Genomic DNA, 19,544 nt, shown 5'->3' on the forward strand with positions numbered 1-19,544 from the left:
ACACACCTGAGGTATTATAATCTAGCCACCATATTTTTTATCATACGCATTTCACGAAGAAGATGCCATTGTTTACTCTGTGCATGTATCTTGCATATATAGTGTGCTAGCACACACACTGGTTGTCAACCTTTCAGACTTCACAGACCACTTAAGTCACAATCTCGAATCCTGCGGACAACAAACGTGAATTTTACATGTCTTATACATACATTACTCACTCTCTACGCCCACCCCCCCCCCCAATCACACTGCTGCCTTATATACACAATGCTCCGACTCTCTGCCCCTCCTCCCCCAGGATCACACTGCTGCCTTATACACACAATGCTCCGACTCTCTGCCCCTCCTCCCCCAGGATCACACTGCTGCCTTATACACACAATGCTCCGACTCTAAGCCCCTCCTCCCCCAGGATCACACTGCTGCCTTATACACACAATTCTTCCGACTCTCAGCCCCTCCTTCCCCAGGATCACACTGCTGCCTTATACACACACAATGCTCCAGCTCTCAACCCCCCCACCCAACCACACTGCTGCCTTATATATACACACACACACACACACACACACACACACACACACACACACGGCTCTGGGGCCCTCTGCTTCCCCCACTTCTTCCCCTGGTTTACACTGCTGCCTTATACACACAGTGCTCCGTCTCCCCTTCCCCCCTGATCACACTGCTGCCATATGCACACAATGCTCTGGCTCTGTCCAACCCGGCCCCACCCCCCCGATCACACTGCTGCCTAATACACACACACACACACAATGATCCAGCTCTCTGCCCTCCTCCCCCTGGATCACACTGCTGCCTTATGCATACACAATGCTCTGGCTTTCCGCCACCCCCACACTGCTGCATTATGCACACAATGCTCTGACTCTTTGCCCCTCCTCCACCTGGATCATACTGCTGCCTTATACACACCATGCTACGGCTCACAGTCTCCTCTCCCATCACACTGCTGCCTTATTCACACAACAATGCTCTAGCTCTCTGCACTCCTCCCCCTGGATCACACTGCTGCCTTATGCACACACAATGCTCCATCTCTCCGCCCCCCCCCCCCCCAAAAATCACACTGCTGTCTTACACACACACACACACACACACACACACAATGCTCCGGCTCTCTGCCCTCCCCCCCCCGCTGCCTTACACAGACTCATCATTGGAACTCACAGGAGCTGAACTACAGAGGAGGCATCCGGTATCAATGGGCACTGACAGCATTTACTGTCTGCACACATTGAGAACAACACTGGAAACAATGGGCAGTATACATCTGCCACAACGTTGATTTGCGGAAGAACCCCTGTGGGCCATCAAAATGTTCTCATGGACCATCAGTGGTTGGCGATCGCTGCACCACTATCATATGTGTACATAGAAGTAATAACGGGAAGCACAGTGGCTTAGTGCTTTTGCCTTCCAGCACTGATGCGAATGTACAATATACATAAACTTCACTTACAAATAACCAATGGAGTGTTTGTAGATTGCCATTACTAAACATTTCCAAAGGTGCCTTTGTTGTCATTTTTAAAGCAAAGGGTGAGGTTCCTCTTTAAAATGATTAATTCTGTTATGTTGTCATTTATTTCAAATGTACACAGGATCTTGCCTTGAATATTTATAGGGTCCTGTAATTAATTTTCCTCCTAAACATGCATATTCGGAGCCTGAGGGTGCATATAAATAGAGAAATAAAGGCAAACAGCATGAGTGATGAACCTAAATGGATAATTGTGACGGTAATAAAGTCTGTTCAACCCAAAAAATATGTAGAATGGAATGCAATGATAAGCAAATTTCTACAAAATTCTCAAGTTAGTGACAAATCAAGATTAAGGGCATGCAGAGAACCTATATATTTCACTTCACCCTTACTAAAATAACTAGCACAAGCTGAGTAAAAAACAAAACAAACAAAAACATGATTGCCATATGACAAAACCTCAATGCATCCTGGTCGTAAAAGTTTTTCGTAAACCTCCATTCAGACAGGTGAGACACCATTTAAAAGCAACAGACATTTATAAAGCCTAGTACACACCATTAGTGTTATTTAGGTTTAACCCAGCGGGCTGAACAAAAAAAAACACAAACTGAAGAGTTTGGGGGAGATCATATACTAATGTTAGTACAGCAATCTCTCCCCGCTGAGCTTTTGTATTCTGACAAGGGGGCAGTCCCCTCGCCAGAACACACCGGTCAGGGCTCTCAGCTAGTGCCTGAGATGGCTGATCGGTGTGCCGATCAACAGACCTTTTTTGATCACTCCACTGCGACAAAAGCTGGCCAATTTGGCTGGCTTCTGCAGGACCGGCTGCTGTACACACAGGCTGAACGTTGGCCGGTTTCTATTGAACCACCTGATATTCAGCCTGTGTGAACGGCTCTTAAAACTGGCTTTACTTGACCTAAAACTACCCCTTTCATACATCACCAACTCTACACAATCTATAATCCCTGCTATGATAAAATTACACACATAACAAGTGTGTATACAAATGTATAGGAAAATAAGGATCAGGTAGATACCAAGAACCTACTGTATTTATCGGCATATAACACACTTTTTCCCCCCTAATATCAAGGGGAAATCGGGGGTGTGTGTTATATGCCGAACCCCTGCTGTTTGTAAGCCTTTCTGCCATTCTCTGCGGCTTCCGGCCATCTTCGGCCGTTCTCAACGGCTTTCCGAAAGCCGCCGAGAACGGCCGAAAATACCCAAAAGCCGCCGAGAACGACTGAGAACTACCGAGCGCCGCCGAGATACATAGGACATGCGCTCTGTATCTCGGCGGCGCCATTTTGAAATGGCAAAGACACAGACAAGGCTGCAAATGACTGACAAGGCTAAACGCAAGGCTGCAAATGACACGGACAAGGCTGCACTGATGGGCATTTAAATGTAAGGTTTTTTTCCTTAAACTTCCCTCCTAAATGTTTTTTTCTTTTAAATTCCCTCCTAAACTTGGGGTGCGTGTTATACGCCGATAAATACGGTAAATTACAAAGGGCAGAAAGCTGATGGGACACATTACCCCTTCCGAGAAAACATACTGTACATAGGATTCATATTATGTTTGGTGTTTGTCAAGTGGCAATTTCATTCTGTGCTGGTTGTCGGAATGTGATGGATCAAAACTGGTAATGATACTTTGAGTTATTAGAAAGCAACAAGCTCCATCAAACTGCACCTACTCTGAAGTAAATTGCACAGGAATGAAAGACCAAGCGAACTTTGCCAAGTACCTTCTAATCCTGGTTATTTGGCAGTTATTGTCTGTTTTGGTAATTTTCTGTGTTTTTTTTTTTCTCTATTAAAAAAAAAATTTATATATTCTTTAGCTGAATCTCTAAAAAAAAAATAAAAAATAATAATAATCCTTGCTCTTTGAAGCCGTTTATGATCCTGTCTGAGCGTGGCAAAGAGTTTCAAACATTTCTTCAGTTTAGGTTCGCAGTGACTGCAGGTTAGAAATTGTGCGAGTTCAAATTTCAAACCGGCAATGCCGGCAGACTTTAAGGGTGATTTTACAATTTTATTATTATTCTTTACATTAATTTTATAACATTCTTAAAATATTTTAATGTAACGTTAATAGGGCCATATAGATAATTGTCTAATTACCCGTAAATATTATAATTGTCATTTGCTTTTTATTTCAATAGTTGATAATAGCCCACTAAATGTTGCTCTATAGCAGAGTTTCTCAACCAGGGTTCCATGGAACCCTTGGGTTCCTCTAGAGGTTGCTAGAGGTTCCCTGAGCAATGGTCAATTTCTGGCTCTCTGGCAAGTTCCCAAGGACACCATTGATCTTTTTAGTTATCTGTAAGGGGGTAATTCTTCACAATAACCACAAGTGTAAGAAGCATTCTTCTCATTGACCGTTACACTAATGAAGGATGAGTTCTAGATTTTTCATTTTTAGCAGGGGTTCCCCAAGACCGGAGAATTATTGCCAGAGTTGCTCTGTGTTGAGAAGGTTGAGAAAGTCTGCTCTATAGACTTGCTAGATCCTTAGGCTTATTATTACCTGTTATTTACGAATTACACTTGTATGTGTGCTAATTTTAATTGTCTTTGGCTGCATTTCCACATTTTTTCTATGCTTATTAGTGCTGCCCATATTCCTGAGTATTCTTCCTCTTCCCCTCCCCCTCCCCTTTCCTGTATATTTTAAATGCACCATATGGTTCCTCCAATGAAGTCTGCTTTGAAAAAGTAGAGGGCATGCCGTAGTATCGCAGAGCGCATGCTCAAGAAACGCGCTGCACAACGTGTGACGTCGTCTTCTGGTTCCATCTTCCCCATTGTGCCTCACGCCTCGTTTGGAGTCCCGCCATCAGAAGCCAGCTCTTCCTCTACAGTGGTGGACTCCATCCAGTCAGCGCCCGAGCGTGAAGGACCGGGAAAGCAGGACCATCCAACACCAGGACTTAGCCTTGAGACCCACATGGCCATACTTTCCACTTAAATGTGAGTTATTTACCTTATGTACCATTAAAAGTTTTAAACATCTACACCCAAAGGCGCCTCTCTGTTTTTTGGCCCCTTTAGCAGGTATAGTTCTGTAAAACATTAAAAATAAGTGTCTATACTGTTTATAATACAGTAATACGCCATCTCACCCTGCTCTGCACATGCTCCTTATTTTTAGGCACTGTACTGAGTTTGTAGCGGCCGACCTGCTTACAGCCTTCAACCATTTGTTAACTTAAGAAAAAAAAATGGATCCTGCGCCTTTAACCACTACAGCCCCAGACCAATAAACACCTTAAGGACCAGAGGTCTTTTTCCAATTTCGCACTGCGCTGCTTTAACTGGTAATTGCGCGGTCATGCAATATTGCACCCAAACGAAATTTGCGTCCTTTTCTTCCCACAAATAGAGCTTTCTTTTGATGGTATCTGATTGCCTCTGCGATTTTTATTTTTTGCGATATAAATGGAAAAAGAGCGACAATTTTGAAAAAAAAAAGATATTTTCTTCTTTTTGTTATAAGAAAAATCGAATAAACTAAATTTTAGTCATACATTGAGGGCAAAATTTATTCAGCCACATGTCTTTAGTAAAAAAATTGTCAATAAGCGTATATATTTTTTGGTTTGCGCAAAAGTTATAGCGTCTACAAACTAGAGTACATTTTCTGGAATTTACACAGCTTTTAATTTATGACTGCCTATCTCATTTCTTGAGGTGCTAAAATGGCAGGGCAGTACAAATCCCCCCCAAATGACCCCATTTTGGAAAGTAGACACCCCAAGGAAATTGCTGATGGGTATGTTGAGCCCATTAAATATTTATTTTTTTTGTCCTAAGGGATTGAATAATGACAAAAAAAAAATTTTTTACAAAAAGTTGTCACTAAATGATATATTGCTCACACATGCCATGGTTATATGTGGAATTGCACCCCAAAATATATTCCGCTACTTCTCCCGAGTATGGGGATACCACATATGTGGGACTTTCTGGGAGTCTAGTCGCGCACGGCACCCCGAAAACCAATCACCACCTTCAGGATTTCTAAGGGTGTAAATTTTTGATTTCACTCCTCACTACCTATCACAGTTTCGAAGGCCATAAAATGCCAAAATAGCACAAAATCCCCCAAAATGACCCCATTTTGGAAAGTAGACACCCCAAGCTATTTACTGAGAGGCATGTTGAGTCCATGGAATATTTTATATTTTGCCACAAGTTGCGGGAATATTACAAACTTTTTTTTTTTTGCACAAAGTTGTCACTAAATGATATATTGCTCACACATGCTATGGGCATAAGTCAAATTACACCCCATAATAAATTCTGCTGCTTCTCCCGAGTACGGGGATACCACATGTGGGGGACTTTTTGGGAGCCTAGCCACGTACGGGACCCCGAAAACCAAGCACTGCCTTCCGGATTTAAATATAAAATGCTACCAAAAAAACTGTTAGCGATTGCAGGGATCAGGCCTGACTCTGCGATCGCTGCAGTTATGTGTTTAGTGTTTTGTAAGTGACAGTGATCGATCGATACTGCACTTGGGTGGGCTGGGCAGAGGGCCAAAAAACGCAGGTGCTAGCAGGTATCTGGGCTGATCCCGCTAACAATGCGTTTTTTTGGAACCCTAAACTGCTGGGGACGCTAGTATAGATCTGATCAGATATTGATCTGTTCAGATTCTATACCACTACGGGAGGTTTAAGCTTTGCGTGTGGGTGTTAGCGGTACTGGCACTAACCTAGCGCTGCCTGGGGCGACGCAGACCCTGACCCTAAAACCTAATTGATATCACCCGCCGGGTGATCAGGGGGTTAAACCTTTATTGGGTAATAAATGGTGGGTGCCCTGATGCTATAAAAAACAAACTAACCAGAGTCACCCGTAACACTTATACGGTGATCAGTGGTGAAAGGGTTAACTAGGGGCAATCAGGGGGTTCAAATTTTTATTAGGTAGTATATGGGGGTCCCTGGCGCTATATAAAAACCTGACGGGGAACCTAAATAACTAACTGGCTAACCAGCGTCACCAGTGACACTTACACTGTGATCGCTGGTGAAAGGGGGTGAAAGGGTTAACTAGCAGCAATCAGGGGGTTAAAACCATTATTGGGTAGTATATCGGGGTACCTAGCGCTATAAAAACCTGGCGGTGAACCTAAAAAAATAACTAGCTACCTAGCGACAGTAGCGACACTAATGCAGCGATCAGAAAAATTATCGCTTAGTGACACTGGCAAAAGGGGGTGAAAGGGTTAACTAGCGGCAATCAGGGGGTTAAAACCATTATTGGGTAGTATATCGGGGTACCTAGCGCTATAAAAACCTGGCGGTGAACCTAAAAAAATAACTAGCTACCTAGCGACAGTAGCGACACTAATGCAGCGATCAGAAAAATGATCGCTTAGTGACACTGGCAAAAGGGGGTGAAAGGGTTAACTAGGAGCAATCAGGGGGTTAAAACAATTATTGGGTAGTATATCGGGGTACCTAGCGCTATAAAAACCTGGTGGTGAACCTAAAAAAATAACTAGCTACCTAGCGACACTAATGCAGCGATCAAAAAAACGATCGCTTAGTGACACTGGCAAAAGGGGGTGAAAGGGTTAACTAGCGGCAATCAGGGGGTTAAAACCATTATTGGGTAGTATATCGGGGTACCTAGCGCTATAAAAACCTGGCGGTGAACCTAAAAAAATAACTAGCTACCTAGCAACACTAGCGACACATGCAGCGATCAGAAAAATGATCGCTTAGTGACACTGGCAAAAGGGGGTGAAAGGGTTAACTCTAGGGGCAATCAGGGGGTTAAATCTTTATTAGGGGGTGATAGGGGGCTACCCTGGACCTAACACTAACTGTCCTGACAGTTTTTACTTTTACAACTGACACTGAATGCAGTGATCATTAAAGAAATGATCAATGCAATCAGTGACACTGTGACTGGGGGGGAAGGGGGGGCGGGGGCGATCGGGGGGGGGATCGGGGGGGGGGGTTTGTGTGCCTGTGTGTGCCTACATGTCAGTGTAGTGTTGGTGCACACTTACTTTGTGTCTTCTCCTCGTAGTCCGGTCAAAAAGACCGCCCCGAGGAGAATGACATCACTTCCTCCTTCCTCTGTAAACAATACACAGTGGGAGGAAGTTCGTCATTGGTCAGGAGCGATCCAGAGGGGATAGCCAGAAACCAACGGCCATCCCCTCATCACGGATCGCTCCTGGAGGGAAACGGAACGCCGTATCCAGCGGGAGGGGGTCCGATCGGACCCCCCACCCGCTGAAAGGCAGGCACGTACATGTACGTGCTTGTGCCTGCCTGTGCCATTGTAATGACGTACATTGGCAATACGGCGGTCCTTAAGTGGTTAAAGCATGTTATATAACAGAGCTCTTGTCCTGTGTCATTTGGCCCCCTATAACACCTAAAAAACTTGCCTGATGCTGCCAGTTTCTCCCCTCTGTAAACTGACCACGGTGTATCATGGCTGCTGAGACCAGACCAGGTCAGATTACATGCATGTGTCATCAGCAGCCTGCTGTCAGCTCTCCTCAGCTCCTGTGGCCTACCCCCTCCCCCTGCTCGCATAACACTAACCTGTATATACAATCAGCACTGCCTCCTATTGCAGTGTCCCCCTCTATAAAAGATTTAGAAATCGAAATGCTGTAAATATCCAATTTAAGAGCCACGATTGCCATCACATGACCAGCCAGCTCTCTCCTCTCCTCCAGACTGACATCAGCATAAAAATCTCAGCCCCGCCCACTGCATCTCTCAGAGCAGGAAAGAAGAAAGCTGGCCAGTCATGTAATTGCAACCTCGGCAGTGAAATTAGGTATTTGCAGCATTTATTTTTATAAATCACACACAGAGAGGGATACTACAATAGGAGGCAGGGCTGATGGTGTATACAGGTTAGAGTGGCGCAACAATGACTTTAAAGCGGAATTAAACCCTCCCTCCCATCTTACAGCTGCTCCTGTTTGATCTGCAACTGCCATGGTGCTACACATGTGAAAACACAAGCAAATGTGACAGTTGGCAATCCCAGGTTTATTTCCACTTTATGATTTTCTGCTGTTTAGGGGCTCTGGGCTTCAGTGAAATGGCAGCTTCCAGCAAAAACAAAAAGGAGCAATGCTGGAGGCAATTTACAGCACACATGTTGGTAGAATAATATATGTTGAATGTATTTTCTTTCCTAAAGAATATATATATATATATTTTTTTTACAGTGTTATGGGTAAGGTTCTGCTTTTTTAGATTGTAAGCTTTAACGAGCAGGGCCCTCCGATTCCTCTTGTACCAAATTGTAATGCAACTGTAACACCTGCCTTTATTTTGTTAAGCACTGCGCAAACTGTTGGCACTATATAAAACCTGTATAATAAACATTAACTGACCCCATTGACGATCACTCTGAGTCAGCTGATGCTTAGATTGATGTACTGATAACAAACAATCTCTGCACAAGGTGAGACAGAGTGTAATCCTCCCATTCAGGTTGCAGCAGTGGGAACAAGGACTGCTGCCCTAATAGTGTCAACAGTGGAGTCCGATACCAACATCATCACAATAATGGTGACTGGAATAGGTTTTACCACCACTTGAGTCACTATAGTCTATGCTAGGGATCAGCCAATGTCAATACACAAGAAAATCTTTGCCTGATCCTGCTGAATTGAATGGCAATGGTCTCATGCTTTTGGCCAGCTTACCACCCATGTCCCTAGTGCCCATAGCATTAAAGTGGTTGTAAATCCTTACAACCAACTTTGACCTACAGGTAAGCCTAGATTAAGGCTTACCTGTAGGTCCAAGAAATATCTCCTAAACCTACATGGTTTAGGAGATATTTGCCGAAAGACAGGCACCGCTGTCTACGGCGCATAGGCGCACTGAGCGTGCCCCTGTCAATGGCGAGCAGCGAGACCCACCGAGAAGATGGATGCTCTGGACTACAGGGGACAGCGGTTACTTCGCTGGCTCCTGTGTCAGCTAAGTGCATAGTAGTCCATTATGCTTTACCTTTGCAGGGAATCAAAGAGGAAGTAAACCCATCAGGGTTTACTTCCTCTTTAATCTCATGTAACGTAATCCCAGTTTCATATTGTCTTTTGCAGCATTTCCCCAGACATGTCCACACACTATGATCCTCGTTTCCTCCATTAGGTCTGCAGTCTCTGACAGTCCTCTCCAGCATTACATATATTTTATATATAATGTGTAGCCCTTTGGTGATGACATGGGCCGCATTTGAGGCCCCCTTTAGCTCATAGGCTAACACCCACTGACCTATGTGATTCAAAGCAGCATTTACGTTACGGAAACTATATTATCTCATAGACAGGTGAAAAGAGCATCCAATTAGCTCAAGTGTTGCAGAACACAGAGAAGAAACTTGGAGTGGAAAGGCTTGTTGACCAATCAAATACACATGGTGCCAAAAATCCACTTGTGGCTATGCAGTCCTCTTTAGAGATGGGTGATTTTCAGCTCTGAACAAAACAAGAAGGGTGCACCAACATAGTGTATTACCAAGACACCACTTAATAAAAGTGGATAAAAATATAAACAATGTGAAAATGCAAGTATGGAAATGGGTGGCGATGTACACCACCTTATTGTGTTTGGAGAATTAAAAAGGTAAGCGGTTGAGTAAGCAAGTTAACTGAGCAGAACAATATATGCCTTGAAATGCTTAAACTATTGCTTTTGTGCAACGTATTGCTGCATCGGTCTTCCCTTTCATTAACCATGCCCTTAAAGTGGAGTTCCACCCAAAAGTTGAACCTCCGCTCATTTGTCTCCTCCTCCCCTCCAGTGCCACAATTGTCACCTTTCGGGGGGGGGGGAGGGACTGGATACCTGTCTGACAGGTATCCTGTTCCCACTTCAGGGAGTCCGGACCACGGCCTGTGACATCACCACGGGCCCTAGAGGAGCAGGGCCTTGCGCATGCGCATTAGGGTTCCCGGTGTGAAGCCATAAGGCTATACTGCCAGGGACCCTTACCCGCAATGGTGGTGGCAAGCTGATGGAAACATCAGCCTCGGTGGCGATGTTGCTGGACTCCAGGACAGGTAAGTGTCCTATTGTTAAAAGCCAGCAGCTGTAGTATACCTGTTGGTTTTTTAAAAAAAATATTAAGGCTTACCTGTAGGCACTGGAAATAGCTCCTAAACCTGCGCAGGTTAGGAGATATTTACCATATATGCTTGCGGCGTCATTGGCGCATGCACACTGAAAAAAAGGGCATGATCGTGCCATTTCTACAGGGCCTGTGCCGTAACCAGTGGCTCCCGGGAGCGACGTCACGTGACTCCGGCCAGATACAGAGCCGGAGTCCACACCCTCGGAAAGCAAGATGGGTAAAGTTGGATGTTGCCACAAGCAGGGACAGCGAGGACTTCGTTTGCAAGTTAGGCTTAATGTACGCGGGACGTTTTTACAACTTCTTCTGAACGATTCAACTTGACAGATAATAACCCACGTTTAAAATGTCTGTTTTGTGGTGTTTAAATGCCGCAGTTTGCTGTGTCTGCGTTTAGAAGCGTTTGGAAAATATATAAATTTTTATTATTTCTAAATAGCCAAAAATGAAAAACGCCTGCAAACGAAACGTTTTACCGCATTTAGCTGCGTTTGCCGTTTGAAACGTCGGAAACTTTGGTGTCTGAACTTATTTTTTTGCCTTTAAAGAAAAGCCTATAAAACGCAACTGGCTAAAAAATGTCATTAAAATTGAACCTGTGTACATGTACACATAAAATAACATTGGAGGAGTCCAGGGGCAGCTGAAAAAAAGCATCCAACTGCCTCTGAACATCTGTTTACCAGCAGCCGTGTACATGAGGCCCAAGTGCTAACAAGGCATACTAGCCCATTATGCTTTTACTTTGCAGGGGGGGAAAAAAAAAAAAAAGGAGAAGTAAAACCCATCAGGGTTTACTTCCTCTTTAAGGAGATAGATCCTATCATAGGACTTTTTACATGCTTGCGTCTTCACAGTGAGTATTTTTAGCCATTTATTTATATTATTTTTATTAATAAGTGTCTGTGGTAATACACTAGGCCAGTGCAATCTTTTTGTACTTTTGGTCTATATCATATATAACTGTCCAGTGATAAATGGCGTGCTTTATAAAATATGTAACCACGCTGGAATGCCAAACACAACCAAAATGGAGAAAAGTAAAAAGTTACCTGAAAGCAGCGACCAGAGGAGCGTAGATGGAGTCGCCATCGTACACGTAGAGATGATCCCAGCTGCACTCTGTAGCAAAGTGGTTGAAGCGGAGACGGAGCACTGTGTTGGGTCTGGAGACAAAAAAAAAAAAAAAAACTTACAATGATTAATTCAGATCTCACTAAAATGGATCTATTCTCCCCTCTCAAATCCCTTCACACATGGAAGGGGGGGAAGCAGAGAAATAGAAAACGTATTTTTTTACCTTAATGCAAGGAATGGATTAAGGTAAAAAACTATTTTAACTTTAGTATCACTTTAAGTTGAATTGCTCCCCATCATTGCCATTGGGCCCCACTGTTGCTGTCACTGGGAGGAAGTGTGTCCCAACATTGGTATCATCAGTTGAAATTGTGCCCAATTGTTGGAGTCATTGAAAAGAAATTTGCCCCATTGTTGGTAACATTGAGAGGAATTTGGCCCTACAATTGGTGTCATTGGGAGGAATTGTTTCCCATCATTGGTTTCATTGCATCCTATCATTGGTAGGGCTGCAACTAACGATTATTTTCATAATCGATTAGTTGGCCAATTATTGTTTCGATTAATTGATTAATAACCTTAAAAAAAAATGGGTCAAATTGACGTTCATTTTCAACCACAGTGACAGGAAAATTTGGAAATAGAAAACTTATCAGTCAAAGGAACTTTCAGTGTTTGTGGTTTTTGTTTTAGCAATGAAGTGAAAATTTCCAAAAAAATTCTTTCATTCAGCGAATGTACAAAGATTTTTCATCTGAATATTCTCACCTGAAAATTGATCCGTGAGGCCAGCATAAGGCTCGGTACACATCTATGCCGTTTTTGCTTTTGATCTGTTTCTGCCGTGCTTTTTGATTTTTGCGCATGTGATTTTACTGCAATTTGCGCTTTTTGCATTTTTTTGGGGGCAGATTAAAAAACACAAATTGCAGCTAAAAACGCATTACATTCTTTTCTGTTGAAGTATATTGAACCAAAAAAGCACCGTTTTGCGTTAAGTGTCCCTGACCCTTTCCAAATATGCAGCGGCTGAAAAAAGCACAGGTAAAATGTATGTAATCCTCAAATGCTGGGAGGGGAAAACTCATCCTTCCCCTCCCAGTATTTATGAGTTTTACTAATCCTGGTTACTATGGGGTTTTTTTTAACTGGAAAATGAAAACCGGTATAGAATATTCAAGAGTTTGTGAGGCACATTCTCTCCGGATCTGTCAGACAGCGAGGGCTTTTCTAGTGCTGGCTACTCCGACTTATAATTTTCAGGAATTGTCCACATCAGTGTTGTGAATGAGCCGGCAGCTTGAAGTACGCAATGCCTAAACATACACTTTAAAGCGGCTCTGCAGTAATTTTTTACAACTTTCTATTAAATGTTCTGCTCTTGTTGTTTTAACTTTGGATAGTGAAACCTTTTGCCATAAAAATAAATACCTTCAACAGCCCACTTCCTGTTTCTTGTCTGGTGATTAGCCTAGGCTTATGACATCATGCACAGCACGCTCTCTCTCCTGAGAGTTTGCCGGGGGGGGGGGGGGGGGGGGATGAGTCATAAGAGGGCAAATAAGAGCTGCAGAGCTGGAGGTGGGCATGCCTCTGTATCTGTGTAAAAACAGGAAGTGAAAAGGCAGCAGCTTCAGCTGCCCACAGTTAAAATGGCTGCAGCCAGACTAAGTGGAGGGAGATTTATGCAGCATATTTGGCAAGTAGAGAATCACAGTATATATAACCTAATATGCAAAGTGGTTTAAGGAAAGCTTCAGAATGACAAAGATGTTTATATTACACATTATGTGAGAAGACTGCAGTTCTTTATTATCAAGTGCGTACATGTCTAAATTGCAGATCGAAATGCACATAAGGGCAAAAGATATTGGGGAACTAAAGTTTAATTTCGCTTTTAAAGGGTTACAAAACCCAATAATATGACAATAGCTCCCTCCCCACAGTGCCCACAGCTTATAAATCATCTATTTACATTAAAATTCGGCCACTATATACCCTTTTGGCTGATCTGTATGCCACGGTCATGTGATAAATGGCATTGTCTGGTCCGAGTGTTCAGGGAGGAGACTTCCACTACAGCCTGTGTCCTTATGCTGTTATGGGAGGCGGATCATCCAGATGTGACGTCCCACTCACTTTTTTTTTTTAAGTTAAAGCGGAGTTCTTCCCAAAAGTGGAACTTCCGCTTATATGCTTGCTCTCCCCCCTCTGGTGTCACATTCGGCACCTTTCAGGGGAGAAGGGCGGAACGGGGATCCGTTTTTGACAGATTCCCTTCCCCAGTTTTGGGAGACGGGCTGTAGCCTGATCTCCCGGAAGTTCGCCCCCCTCCCCTCCTTTCCCAGCCACCGGGCCAATTAGAAAGGGCAGCGCACTTCATGCAAGCACAATAGGGAACCAGCAGTGAAGCCGAAAGGCTTCCTTATACCAGGAATGGTGGCGGCAGCACCCGGGAGTCGTTCCAAAATCGGCTGGGGTGCCATCATCGTGGGCTCCCTGGACAGGTAAGTGCCCTAATATTACAAGTCAGCAGATACAATAATTGTAGCTGCTGACTTAATTTTTTTTTACCCAGGCTGAACCATCTCTTTAAATGGGCATGGGAGGAGGAGGGGAGGGGACTGGGCTGTCATTTTGGATCCGTATAAATGCCCAAATGTGTGATGTCATACCATGTGACCTGACTAGCTCACCTCAACAAGGAAATATTCTCTACAGCAACAGAGACCAAACTAAGCATGTGCAGGGGGACCACTCTGTCTTATCTGGCCATGCCCAGAGAGACTTTGCAGGAGATGGACGATCTGTTCATACAGGATCAAAGAGACCCTTTTCCACAACACAGAGGATTAACCCCTCAAGTTCCACAGCAAGCATAACAAGCATGCTATTCTGCATATAGACTGATTTTACTGTTGTGGGTTTAGTAACACTTTAATAGGAACTGAACCCTGGAAACTTTACCCAAAAAGACCAGAGAATTGAGGACTATTCCCCAGTATCCAGTTCCATTTTAAAGTCAATTTTCACGTATTTTTACAAAATGCAACTATCACTAGACCAGGATGAGTAGATTCATAATTAGGCACACACTGTTATTCTAAAACATCTGGCAGGCCCAGGATCCACAAGTTACACAACAAGTAAAGCTGCTCAAAGTCTAAAGGTGAAGAGGAGTGAAAGTGATCCATGTCCCCTTGTGACCAACATGTGCCTGCTGCGGTGAAATTAGTGTTGTCCAACAAGCTGTAAAGAAATAAATGGAGTGTGACTAGACAGCATGTCCTAAATGCCAAGGATAGCAGGGAGAACATTTAATCTGCTGTAACACATCTAATGTTTCTGCTATGTACACACAGCAACTGGATGCTACGGCTATGCAACCAAGGGACTGCTTAGGGTCTATAATTTGTGTACCCGTCACTTCCCAACCTCACATTATTGAAGGGATCCCATCGGAAATAAAATAAGAAATCTGCCATTGTTGACTTGTTTCTAAAGGTTGGAGGTTTGGGGCTCTCATTCACATTCATGCTTTGCTATTTACAGCTGAACTACAAAAAAATATAAAAGATAAAATAGCATCTTACAATAGCTAGAACGCTTTATAAAAGTATATAAAATAAACACACACAAATACATCCATACACCTACACACAGTTAGGACATATGCAGGTGTGTAAAACTGAAAGACATTAACCACTTCAGCCCAGGAAGATTTGGCTGCTGAATGACCAGGCCATTTATTGCGATTCGGCACTGCGTCTCTTTAACTGACAATTGCACGGTCGTGCGACGTCGTACCCAAGCAAAACTGACACCCTTTTTTCCCCATAGAGCTTTCTTTTGGTGGTATTTGATCACCTCTGCGGTTTTACATTTTTGCACTATAAACAAAAAAAAAGTGTCAAGTTTGAAAAAAAAAATTCAATATTTTTGACTTTTTGCTATAATAAAATATCCCCAAAAAATATATTAAAAAAAATATATATATTTTCCCTCAGTTTAGGACGATACGTATTCTTCTACATATTTTTGGTAAAAAAATTAAATCGCAATAAGCGTATATTGATTGGTATATTGATTGGTTTGCGCCAGCGAGGGACATGAGTAGAGGAGGATGAGGGCTGCTCTGTGCAATGTGCCACAGGAAGAAAAGTCATGTTACAGCGATCTGGTTCACTCACTATAAATACGAACTAGTAAGACTACAGTCTTTTTTCACTGATCTCTTCGTAGCGCAAGCTTCTGGGCCTGTGTGTACAGGCTCTCAGAAAACAGTGGTCTGCATTTAGGGCCCATTCCCACCAGAACGCAGGAAACCAGCATACTGCGTGTGTTATCAACACTATGTTCATTATGCACTGGGTGTACAATCTGCTGAGGGTGTCAATGTATTCCTAACACTCCAAACACATTGCAAACGCAGTACGTCTGCCTGCACTCGATCGCATGGTGCCGGAGTACTACGCGATACGGTTTCAGTGTGTTTATAAGTAGCGCGTGTGCTCATTTTGGCGCAACAGTGCAATTTCAGTCCAATCTAATGAATGGGCTGAAAATTGCAACGCACTGAATTGCACCACCATACCAGAAACTCGTTACTGAAGTGCAGTTAGAGTCCCCATAAAAAGTCCACCCCCCCCCCTCCTAAATAATCACATTTTGTTGCTTTTTAGCCTGAAATGAAGACCCAGTTTTTGTTTTATCAAGCTGTAATTACGAGTGCAACTTTTAGAATCCAAGTGAAAAATATAATCACCAACATGTCAGAAATTTTTTTTAAATCTATCAAAAACAGATTCACAGAGTTGGAAAAAGGATCACCCCCTTGTGTCAGCAAACTGGTTGAACCACCTCCTTTTGCTTTAATTCCAGCCTTTAGTCTGTTGGGATATGTCTCTACTAACTTTGAACATCTAGACTTTTCAATATTTGCACACTCTTTGCTGAACTGCTCAAGTTCAGTTAAATTTGACAGTGACACTTTGTGGACTGCAGTCTTCAAGTAATTTAACAGATTTTCAATGGGGTTTAAGTCTGGACTCCGACTAGGCCATGCAAGGACATTCACCTTTTTTACCTTAGTGGTCATTTTTGCTGTGTGCTTTTGGTCATTGTCATGTTGGAAGGTAACCCTTCTTCCCATTGACAACTTTCTGACAGAGGGCAACAGATTTTCCTCAAACGTGTATTTTGCCCCATCCATTTTTCTTCTATCCTGAAAAGTGCTCCAGTCCCTGCTACAGAGAAACACCCCCATAACAGAATATTATAACCTCCATGATTTAATGTAGGAATGGTGTTATTTGGATGGATTTCCCGCCAGTGTTGAGACCAAATAATAAAATGTTTGTCTCATCTGACCTTAACACCTTTTTCCATGTAGCCAGCCTCAGAATATTCAAGATGCATTTTGGCAATCTTTTAACAGTGCCTTGTCACCCATGGTTGATTGTTTGCATCAGTTGCTCAACCAGGGACCGAAATGCTCTAGGAAATCTCTTTTCATGCTAAGCTAATCAAAATGACCACATCGGATCACAGTTGGAAGTCAAATGGCTTTGTGCGCCATTCAGAAGGCGATTGGCTACACCCGATTTTGAGTTTACAAGTAAATTTTATAAGGAGGGTGATGATCCTTTTTCCAACTCAGTGATTCGGTTTTATTTTGTTTCTGACATGTTGGCATTATATCTTTCACTTGGGCTGTTGTAAGTTGCACTGAGTAAATACAGCTAGATAAATCAAAAACTGTATCCGTCTTAATTTCAGGCTGCAAAGCAAAAAAAAAAATTTGATTTGATAAGGGGGCAATACCCACTGTATATGTTACACCCCAAATACGGGTGTAACAGGTTACTAAAATTAAAGGTGAACTTATCCTTAACCAGTTGCCGACCGCGGCACGACGATGTACGTCGACAGAATGGCACGGGCAGGCATAAGGGCTTACATGTACGTCCTTGCCTGCCCGCGGGTCGGGGGCCCGATCGGGCCCCCGCCCGGTGCCTGCGGCGGTCGGTATTCGTTTGGGAGCGATCCCGGACGAGGGGACGGCCATTCATTCATGGCCACCCCCTCGCGATCGCTCCCGACGAATGAAAATGCTCCGTGACATCACTTCCTCTCCTGTAATGTAAACACAGGAGAGGAAGTGATGTATTCTCTCCTCCGTGTCGGTATTTTTCGTTCCGACACCGAGGAGAGAGGATCGGTGAGTTGCACCAACACGACACTACACAGTAGAACATGCCAGGCACACTCACACCCCCCCGATCACCCCCCCAATTACCCCTGCCCCCCAGTCACAGTGACACCAATGTCTTTTTTTTTTTTTTTTTTTGCATTGGTGTCATTTGTGACTGTAATAACTGTTAGGGTAGTTAGGGTTAGCCCCCTTTAGTTCTAAGGTACCCCCCTAACCCCCCCAATAAAGGTTTAACCCCGTGATCACCCCCCGTCGCCAGTGTCACTAAGGCTGGGTTCACATTGCAGCGGTTTATGAGAACGAATGTGATTCGCACCGCACTGCAGTGCAAATCACATCCGATCTCTGTGCGATTCGAGTTCAGCCATACAGATAGTATGGCTGAATTCGCATCGCACCCGCCGCAAATTCGCACAGGACCCTTTTTTTGGCCCGCAGCAGAATCGGATCGCATGGGTGTTCACACCATGCGATCCGAGTTTGCAGATCGCACTGCGATATGCGAACTGATCTGGGGGTGTCATTAACATTTCACTGACACTCCCAGCAGTTCGCATAGGGCAGTGTGAACTGCTGCCGGGAGGCATGCGATGCGGGAACCCGCCGCGGATTCGTGGCGTTCCCGCATCGCTCCAGTGTGAACCCAGCCTAATAAGCGATCGTTTTTCTGATCGCTGTATTAGTGTCACAGGTGACGCTAGTTAGGCAGGTAGGTATTTAGGTTCGCCGCAGCTTTTTATAGCGCCAGGGACCCCCATATACTACCGCATAAAGCCCCCTGATTGCCCCCTAGTTAACCCTTTCACCAGTGATCACCATATAACTGTTACAGGTGACGCTGGTTGGTTAGTTATTTTTTTATAGTTTCAGGGCACCCGCCATTTATTACCTAGTCTCACTAGTGTACCCCTAAATTTAGGGGTGTCTACTTTCCAAAATGGGGTAATTTGGGGGGGGGTTTGTGCCATCTTGGCATTTTATGGCCTTCAAAACTGTAACGCCCTTAGAAAGCCTGAAGGCGGCGCTTGGTTTTCGGGGCCCCGTACGCAGCTAGGCTCCCAAAAAGTCCCACATATGTGGTATCCCCGTACTCAGGAGAAGCAGCAGAATTTATTTTGGGGTGTCATTTCACATATGCCCATAGCATGTGTGAGCAATATATCATTTAGTGACAACTTTGTGAAAAAAAAATAAAAAAAAATTAAAGTTTGTCATTTTCCCGCAACTTGTGGCAAAATATAAAATATTCCATGGACTCAAAATGCCTCTCAGCAAATAGCTTGGGGTGTCTACTTTCTAAAATGGGGTCATTTGTGGGGGTTTTGTGCCATCTTGGCATTTTATGGCCTTCAAAACTGTAATAGGTAGTGAGAAGTGAAATCAAATTTACGCCCTTAGAAAGCCTGAAGGCGGTGCTTGGTTTTCGGGGCCCCGTACGCGGCTAGGCTCCCAAAAAGTCCCACATATGTGGTATCCCCGTACTCAGGAGAAGCAGCAGAATTTATTTTGGGGTGTCATTTCACATATGCCCATAGCATGTGTGAGCAATATATCATTTAGTGACAACTTTGTGTAAAAAAAAAA

General features: G+C 43.7%; 1 protein-coding gene across 1 annotated transcript in view; it reads right to left on the reverse strand.

Annotated features, from left to right (window-relative positions):
- ATRN (attractin) overlaps positions 1-19,544 on the reverse strand; it is a gene marked incomplete in the record, with an annotated part of 385,746 nt that overhangs the window by 265,522 nt on the left and 100,680 nt on the right. The window contains 1 exon segment of the mRNA XM_077478033.1: positions 11,722-11,835. Coding sequence (XP_077334159.1) covers positions 11,722-11,835 — 114 coding nt within the window.

This window comes from Lithobates pipiens, unplaced genomic scaffold, assembly GCF_037356315.1.
Source record: "Lithobates pipiens isolate NorthernLeopardFrog02 unplaced genomic scaffold, aLitPip1_a1.2 Scaffold_13, whole genome shotgun sequence".
NCBI classification, from domain to species: domain Eukaryota; kingdom Metazoa; phylum Chordata; class Amphibia; order Anura; family Ranidae; genus Lithobates; species Lithobates pipiens.